The sequence below is a fragment of the Apis mellifera genome, linkage group LG14 (assembly GCF_003254395.2).
Source record: "Apis mellifera strain DH4 linkage group LG14, Amel_HAv3.1, whole genome shotgun sequence".
Classification (NCBI taxonomy): domain Eukaryota; kingdom Metazoa; phylum Arthropoda; class Insecta; order Hymenoptera; family Apidae; genus Apis; species Apis mellifera.
In genome coordinates, this window is record NC_037651.1 from 7,656,693 (window position 1) to 7,665,228 (window position 8,536).

General features: G+C 31.5%; 2 protein-coding genes across 5 annotated transcripts in view; one reads left to right on the top strand and one right to left on the bottom strand.

Annotated features, from left to right (window-relative positions):
* The window catches only part of LOC410506, a 49,565-nt gene extending 45,886 nt beyond the window's left edge, over positions 1 to 3,679 (top strand). For all 3 annotated transcript variants that reach the window (XM_393985.6, XM_016916244.2, XM_006562955.2), the window contains exons 5-6: positions 874 to 1,092; positions 1,183 to 3,679. In XM_393985.6, coding sequence (XP_393985.4) covers positions 874 to 1,092; positions 1,183 to 3,567 — 2,604 coding nt within the window. In that variant the 3' untranslated portion in view covers positions 3,568 to 3,679. The remainder of the gene's footprint in view (positions 1 to 873; positions 1,093 to 1,182) is intronic.
* Positions 3,680 to 4,011: 332 nt separating this feature from the next.
* LOC410507 (sodium-independent sulfate anion transporter) lies at positions 4,012 to 8,414 on the bottom strand. 2 transcript variants are annotated; one of them, XM_006562954.3, is made up of 9 exons: positions 8,117 to 8,414; positions 6,911 to 7,131; positions 6,591 to 6,806; positions 6,296 to 6,516; positions 5,640 to 6,204; positions 5,345 to 5,571; positions 5,107 to 5,280; positions 4,869 to 5,031; positions 4,012 to 4,571 (listed from the first exon to the last, which is right to left on the bottom strand). In XM_006562954.3, exons 3-9 carry the CDS (start codon positions 6,763 to 6,765, stop codon positions 4,420 to 4,422), a joined length of 1,677 nt encoding a protein of 558 aa, XP_006563017.1. In that variant the 5' UTR covers positions 6,766 to 6,806; positions 6,911 to 7,131; positions 8,117 to 8,414; the 3' UTR covers positions 4,012 to 4,419. The 2 variants fall into 2 exon arrangements, with proteins under 2 accessions (XP_006563017.1, XP_393986.1); XM_393986.7 differs by having other exon boundaries at positions 6,591 to 6,786; positions 8,117 to 8,413.
* Positions 8,415 to 8,536: the final 122 nt, after the last annotated feature.

Below are 8,536 nucleotides of genomic sequence, written 5' to 3' on the forward strand. Positions count from 1 at the left end.
CTTTAATCGTATATTAATATTAGTTCTGTTTCTATCCTGTGTTCATTCTGGATCTTACGATTTAATCTCGTCATAAAATAAGAGTTATTACGTTTTGAATCTTTTATGATTTATTTATTATTACGCGCTTTTATCGTTTTGCAAATAAATTCGCGTGTAATTCTAAAATTAAGTAGCTAACTCGCGATAAAATTGATCGTACTTTTCGAGGTGTAGCGAATGTATTGAAAAAAAGAATTGAAAAATAATAAGCAAACTCGACGAGGATAGTGTAGTGGGTCAAGTTTCTGATGATGTGCGCGTTTCTTAGATCTTACATCTGACTCATTCAGATAGTCGTAAACGCGCGTTTCCAGCAAACTCGGTCCACTTGACGGCCGGGGCCCCGTTATTTCGAGAACGTACACTCGTCAAGAACCAGTTTTTATCATTTATCCAAACGTTATTCGGCTAGCTTCATTTGCAAACTCATACACGCCTTTAGACTTTTTCGCTACCTTTTATTCTCTACCGTCCGAGGAAGTGCACTTTGCCAAGCATCGCGGTTACGATCAGATGTTGACTAACCGAACTGGATAATTACTTCCACGGCACGTGATCACGGAGTTATAACGTTGGAAGAATATAATGAGAATAAAAGAGATCTTTATCCGGACGGTATGGAGGAACTGTCTGGTGAGATTTAATTGTCGACCATATACCGATATTACTAGAAAAATCTAAAATTTTTATTTTTCATCGTACGCAACGATTAATTAGGCGCTGATTTCAATTTTATTCATTCGGGAAAATATATAAAGTAAAAAGGAATATGTATGTGTATATGTATATTATATCTAACATTTTTCTCGAAATTGTTTGTCGATCTTGCAGTTGTTGACCAAGGTCTGTCAAACGCCAGGTGGTCACGCGGTAGTTTCGGAAGCTGTCTCCACCCTTAGGTTAAAATATGGCGAAGGTGGAAGATTTCGTTTCCTGGCCGGCGCTCTCTTGGCTCCCAGAGCAGCGATTGCACTGAGAGTAGCAGGAGTTTCGTTCCTTAACGCCTTCCTAAAGTCTGCACCGCGAACACAAACCAGATTGTACATTCAGGTAACGTGTAACTATATATGGAATATTTATCGTTATCTCCTCGATGATTTTTACGACGAGTAATGCTCGCTTTGTTGTAATGCCATGCAGGCCGAAGCCTGCGAAGCTGGTCTAGAGCCGCAGGTCCTTCAAGAATGGCTGAAAGAATTGGACGGGAGGGAAGAGGACACTTTGAACGATCTTCTACATAAGGAGGTTCAGAAATGGTCGCACAACTGCGTGGACGTGGACGCCCTACAGCGACGTGTCGTACGTGCCGAGGAAACTTGTAGGATACTGAGCAAAAAGGTTTCGGCTCTGCAAACGCAGCTTCAACAAATGCAGTTGGAGAAGTTGAACAATTATAACAACCTGGAGGACCGTGAGAAGTTGACGGCTCTTGGCACGAAACAGTCGCCGAAAATGTCCTCGAACGCGGAGGACGAGGGTATCAGCTCGTCGGAGAGATCGAGTAGCCCGGAGAATACGAAGCATCAATCTCGAACGAATCAAAAAGTGAACGTGTCTCCGGACAATGATCAGGAAACCACGATCGATGACGTGATCGAAGAACTGAGGATTATCGTGAAGGATGCGGAAGAAGAGATCGGGGACAAAAACCGGGAACAGAATCGAATAGATCACGCGAATCCGAATTTTTATAACGAAAATTCATCGAAAATTAAGTTACATAGAACCGATTCGAAAGTTTCTTTGAACAATTCCGAGACTTACATTTACGACAAGGTTTTAAAGAGAGATCATCAAACGGATATCAAGATTTCTATGTCGAACACGGGCTCCAACGTGTCTCAGAGTGTGATCAAAGGGGAGCAGGTGACTTATTTTGGTAACGATCGAGATTATAGCATAGATTCGAGCAGTGATAAAAGAATGAATGGTGAAAAACGCAGAGTTTCGAAATCTTCCTCGGTGGAAGGAAGCGTGAAGATCGTTGTGAAGGGACCTGAAGTCGAGGAAGCAATCGTCCCAACTATTCTACATCCTCAGCCACCTAGAAGATCGCCGCCTTGTTTGTCGGCTATCATGGCAGTAAGGCATTGTGACTTTATCGATCAAGAAGAGCCGTTCAATTCTCACGATGAAGATATCGAAGACGAAACGTTGGGCGATGGTAGCGACTCTCTCCTTAGCGCTTCTCGACTCAAGTACAACAGTAAGAACCAGACTTACGAGGAACGGATTAAAACCGAGGTCGATCATTTTCAGAAACATGGCGATAGGAAAGAAACGGAGAATAACAATGATGGTAAGATGAAGAAAAGCTTCAACGATCTTCGACGCTTCGGTGAAAGCGAAATAAAGGATAAGAAAACGATGAGGAATTATGAAACATCGTGTAATGCGAAAAACAAAACGACCAATGACTCTAAATCGAACAACAGGCAATTGGACGGTGTATCCCAAAGACATAATTCGAAGTATAGAAGCGAAGTGGAAAAAAGAAAGCTTCTTCGTAGATCGGCCAGTCACGATTACCTCGAATCAAGTGCTTCCAGTTCGCGATCGAAAAGATCTAATAAAAGCAGAATAGAAAGTCACATTAGGAAATTCGAGAGTCTGAATTCTTTCGACGAGCATCGAAGTCTCCAGAGTTATGAGAGACACGGTAGCTCGGAAAATCTGAGCAAGCAAGAACAATTTTTTGGAGAAGAAAATTCGAGGAATAGAATGCGCAGATCAGAATCCTTTCACCATGTATCTTATATCGCCAAAAAGGATCAGTGTTCCTCGCAAGGTGGAAGCGATAGTGGTTTATTTTATGTCACAGATTTCAATCTTGAACCTTTAATAACGCGAAAACCAAAATCCATCGAGGCGCCAAAATCTCCCAATCTATTAACCAAATCTTTGGATAGAATTGACGAAGGTTTGGATTCGATGATCGATATCGTGATCATGGAAGAGAAAAATCAATGGAATTCGAATAAGTATCAATCCAAGACGAAAAAGTCTCGAGAAGAAAGGACACTCGTTAGATCGAAATCGAATAGATTGGAAGAATCAAAAAGTTGTTGTGAATTGGAATCCAAGGGGAGGAGAGAAGAATCAAAGAATAAACATTTGAAAAACGATGAATTTTATTCCGGACATGTAAGCAATAAGCAATTAAGAAGTGATGAATTATACGAAGAACAAAGAAATCGAGAATGGAATAAGCTAAATTCTTCGAGTAAAAACAACGAATTAGATTTTGATTGTACTCCAATGATACTAATAAAGAATGGAGTGAGGCACAATTCGTTCAGTCAGAATGAAAATATTGGTAATAGATTTTTAAACAAATCAATGGATTCAGGAATTTTCGCTGGACGAACTTATGATACATTTGGATTAGGAAAAAGTCGATTTAATGCTGGAAAATATTCAGGAAATCAACAGATAAAAGAAAGTCCGATTGGAAGACGAAACACAGCTTCTTCTGCAAATGGAAATCGTGCAAAAGTTACTGATATTGTTTCAGGGCTTTATTAAAAAAGTAATCTTTAAATAATTAGGATTAGATCATCTAATCCTGTTCATATCCTCATAGTCTACGAGGTATTGTATATACTATATAATAGAATATATTCTTGTATAGAAATCATTCTCAATGTTTTTCTTTTTTTTTTTAATTTTTGAAAATATTTCATACTTTTTTTTTTATATTCGATATATATAAGTATCGAAATTAAAACATAATAATTAAGTTTTTAATTTATCCTAATTTGCGATATAAGCGAATATAATATTTCAGTGCAATGTTATTAAGTATTATGGGCGAAGTTAACAATCTAATTTATATTGTAATTAACACTATTGATAAATATTTCAATATGATATAGATAGATATTTTGGTGATGGAGCAATTATACAAATGTACCAATTGCAAAGTTTTTTATATGTGGACTGTGCAATATATTCTTTTTTATATATATAAGGAATACCTCTATAATTATATCGAGTTAAAAAAAAGACTGTAATTTATGAAACATAGATGTGCATAAATAATATAACACGTAAATATTTACACAACATATTATTTATTTCTTTATTAAAAAATATGAAAAAAGAAAAAGAAAGAAATACAATATATTTCATTTATGTATACAAAGTTACGTATATTTACATCTTAATTAATATCATGCACAATTTGTCATAAATTTTAATTTTTTAAATTTAATTTTATGATATTAGAAATTATTTAATGTCCTATGAAGTGCACCACTATTTCAAAAAAAAGTGTAAAAATAAAAAAAAATTCAAAGATACAATTTTCATGAAAAATGTTCATAAAAATCATTTTTCGAAAAGTTTGAAATGAATTTAACATACATTATTTATTTTTTAACTAGCTGTAGCATGTAACAATGTTGTTGTAACTTCATTAAGTTCTTGACATGAACGATTGTTTCGATGAATGATTTCAAGACTACTTAACATTAGTGGTTCATGCGATTTATCACGTGTTATTTCCAAAAGTTGTTGCGATGTTTTATCTAAAAATAAAAAACGATTAGAAGATATTGCAAATGCATATGCAATAACTTATATTAACTTATATTAAATTAAATATAGAGATGAAAAATTAAAAGGAATGCAGATCTAATTACTTATAGTATCTTTATACATTTATAAAAGTGAGATATATATGAATTATAAAGTAATGACGAGATCCGTCTTATTATAAATATCCTATTATAAATGGATACCATCAAAAACTTAATGATGAAAAGTACTAGCCATCTTTTGATTGTTACATTATTTTATATTATATTTATTTTATATTATATTACCTTGATGCGTCGATAATAAGTACAATAATTCATCTTCGGTAGAAATGTATTGAAATTCTTCTCCGCAAGCCCCTTTAAGTACAGCAATAACATCCGACCGCGGATTATAAAAATACAGACCTTGTTTTCGATTGTTAAATTCATTTATCAATGTTGCTATACCCTATAACCAATAATTATATTATGGTACATATTTATTATATTTTATTATGTAATATTTAATCGTTTAAAAATTTACTTTTGCAGCAGTAAAATCGGCTCCTAAAATATATCTGCAGTCAACTACAACTGGAACTTGACTAGAACCTTGTTTTATACCGGCATTGCCGACCGACTTTTTAATAAAATCTACAGCAGGAAAATATAAACTGTTTCCTGGTGTTACTAAGAGATAGTCAGCACCAGAAGTTGTCTAAAATGTACAATTCATATAAGTTAAGAAACAAAAAGTTATTGATTTTTCATTCAGTACTCACTGTACATTTGTCAACATGTATTGTAGGACGTGCAGAAGGATACAATAAGAATATAAGATTTGTTCCTACACCTATTAAAATTCCATATTCAACTCCAATAATTAAACAGAACAAGAAAGTAGCAAACATTGGAATCAAATCTTTTTTACTAGTTTTCCATATGAGTTTTACAACTTGATATTCAATCATATATATTACTGCAGAGATAATAACTGCAGATAAGGAAGCTAGGAAAATAATATCTATTTAGAGATAATATGTAAAATATGAGAAGAATAAAGAAAAATTATATTACCCTTTGGTATAAAGTAAAAGTAAGGAGTAAATAGACTCAATGCTAACAATATTAATATTCCAGTGTATAAACCACCCATTGGCGTTTTTACACCACTAGCATGATTTACTGCAGATCTACTAAAGGAGCCAGTCACTGGCATTGCACTTGCGCAAGATCCAAGAACATTACAAATACCTAATGTAATCAGTTCTTGAGTGGCATCTACTTTATCACCATTTGCAAAGGCTTTTGCTATTGCCACATTTCCAAGAACTCCAATTATAGGTACTAATGCTATGGACGCACCCAATTCTGAACACATTTCAATGAAATTTAAAGTCTCATTTTTTACTTGAGTAGAAAAAGGTGGCAATCCAAAAGATGGAAGACCAGATCTTACAGGACCAGTAAGAATAAATGGAGAGCCATATTCAATAGAATTCAATTTATAGGCAATAGTGGAACAAATTATAACAATAACAGCATTTCTAGCTGTTGATAATAACCATATCATTTTCATTAATATTCTTTGATATTTATTTAGTTTATCATTGTTTGAATATAACTTGATATCTTTCATTTTCTAAACAATAGAGATATTTTATTTTATATTTATAACTAATCAAGTAAAATTAAAAAAAAAAAAATATGAATGAAAACGCATTTATGTTTACCCTAAACAATAATAAAATAGTTATACAGGAAAAACTCATCAAAGTATCCCACAATCTAGTCTGATGAATGTTTTGTAATACTTTTGTTAAAGTATCTAAGGTTCCTTGTGAAGAAATTTTTAATCCCAAAAGACCTTTCAATTGAGAAACTACAATTATAATGGATGTTGCAGAAGTAAAACCAACTGTAACTGGTATTGAAATAAAATCTATAAGTACTCCTGTAAAGGAATTTTGCAATTTCAAGTAAGTGTCAACACAGTATTTTTAAAAAAATTTGTATTAATAACATTACCTAGCCGTAAAAAGGCCATTAATAGTTGTAAGCAACCACATAAAAAGGCTAATAATATTGCAAAATCCGCATTTCTACCTTGAACATACTCATGAGTCATTAATGCCATAAGAGCAGTGGGTCCAATTGTAATATCTTTGCATGAACCAAATACTATGTATACCATAGCTCCCATAAATGCAGAATAAAGACCATACTATAGAAAAAATATATTTTCTATAAATTTGGAAATAAATTTATTCGTAAAAGATAATAAAATAACTTTAAAAAATAATAAAATAAAATAACAGATAAAATTTGTTCGTAAAAATATAATTCACCTGAGGTTCTAAACCAGCTAAGGTAGCATAAGCAAGTCCTTGCGGCATAACAGTAAGCCCGACTGTGATGCCAGCGATAGCATCGTTCAAAAATTTTTCGGAATTATAATTTGACAACCATCCTACGATAGGTATTCGTTTTCTAATAAATTTATTTAATTGTCCACCTTTTGACTGCCATTTTTTATTTATTGTATCGAAAGCCATTGTAAATTATGTACCTTTAAAAAAAATATATAAAACCAAATAATCTATACATGAAGTAAATCTAAAAATAATTTTTAAAAATTATAATTTTTACTTCGTGAAAAATTCAATTTCCAATAAAACACATAATAGATAATTACGCGCACTAATATATTTTAAATGCACAAAATATGGTGATAAGTTTCATAAAATATACATATAAGAAAAACTCATTTAAAACCTATTTAAATTTATGACATGTTCACATTTCACGATATATCGAGAAACTGAAAGAAACCGAAGGTTTTCGAGTGTTTATATAGTCAGATATAATGCAAAATTTATCATGACATAAAAATCGCTACTAGCCTTCGCTACTTTTTATATAATCAATAAAATGAATTGTTACTTCACATAAAATAAGAATATACATTAATGTTTCAGCAATATAAAAAGTATGATAATACAAATTTTTTGCAAAAACAGAATTATCTGAATATGTAAAAATTATAAAAATTTTCTATAGAAATTTGAAAAAAAATAGTTATTAAAAAAAAATTATAACTTAAAAATTTATTTCGATTATATATTCTTTTAATATTCTTTAATATTCTGAATTGATTCAATTTATTAAATATAATTAAATAGCAATATATTAAAATATATTAACAATATATAGATATATATTTCATAATTATTCAATAAAACATAAAATATATATTATTTGAATTTCACCGGCGTTTAAGGTTACTATGTAAGTGAAGGTATTCTTTTTTGTTATTTTACGTATCAGTGATTATTGAACTATTTCGATATAATATTTCACAATATTCTTTTTATATTATTTAATTCAATCAGTGTTAAAAGGGACGTAACTATTTGACCCTTTTCATTGACAGCAATCATATAAGTATTAAAAAAGTATTACATGGTTATACGAATAAGATTTTTATATTTGTCTTTCTAAAATAATGAATAATTTAATGATATTAGTTTATTAAAAAAAAGAAAAATACATACCATAGTATAATAACTGTGATAACATACTTCCATTGAATTATTCCAAATATTATTAGATTCACTATTAATTATTGTAAAATATTATATTTATTCACATTTTCTTCACTGAAATATTGATCACATATGAGAATAAGCATAACCTAGTACATATTATCAATTAACAATAATATTATAGTTTAATAATATATTTTTTATTATTTCATTGCGTAAATTTATATACGAAACATAATATTCTAATTTCATGACACGTTACATACGCGCCGGACACGATCTTACTATAAACTAAATGTAAGAATTGGCATTTCATTTGTGATGGTTAGAGAGAAAGTGCAGTTCACATATTTGTCAACAGAGGGACTGCATTTCTACTGCAGTCGGTAATTTAGAGTGAACAAGTTAGGTTTGTTGTTTCATCGAATT

Bases quoted from the DNA above. Each gene is read 5' to 3' on its own strand.
- LOC410507 (XM_393986.7), bottom strand. From the start codon at position 7,117: ATGGCTTTCGATACAATAAATAAAAAATGGCAGTCAAAAGGTGGACAA. The intron at 6,787-6,910 runs GTGAATTATATT...TTTTTTCTATAG, and splicing joins TAGCTGGTTTAGAACCTCAG to TATGGTCTTTATTCTGCATT. The intron at 5,281-5,344 runs GTGAGTACTGAA...TGTACATTTTAG, and splicing joins TACATGTTGACAAATGTACA to ACAACTTCTGGTGCTGACTA.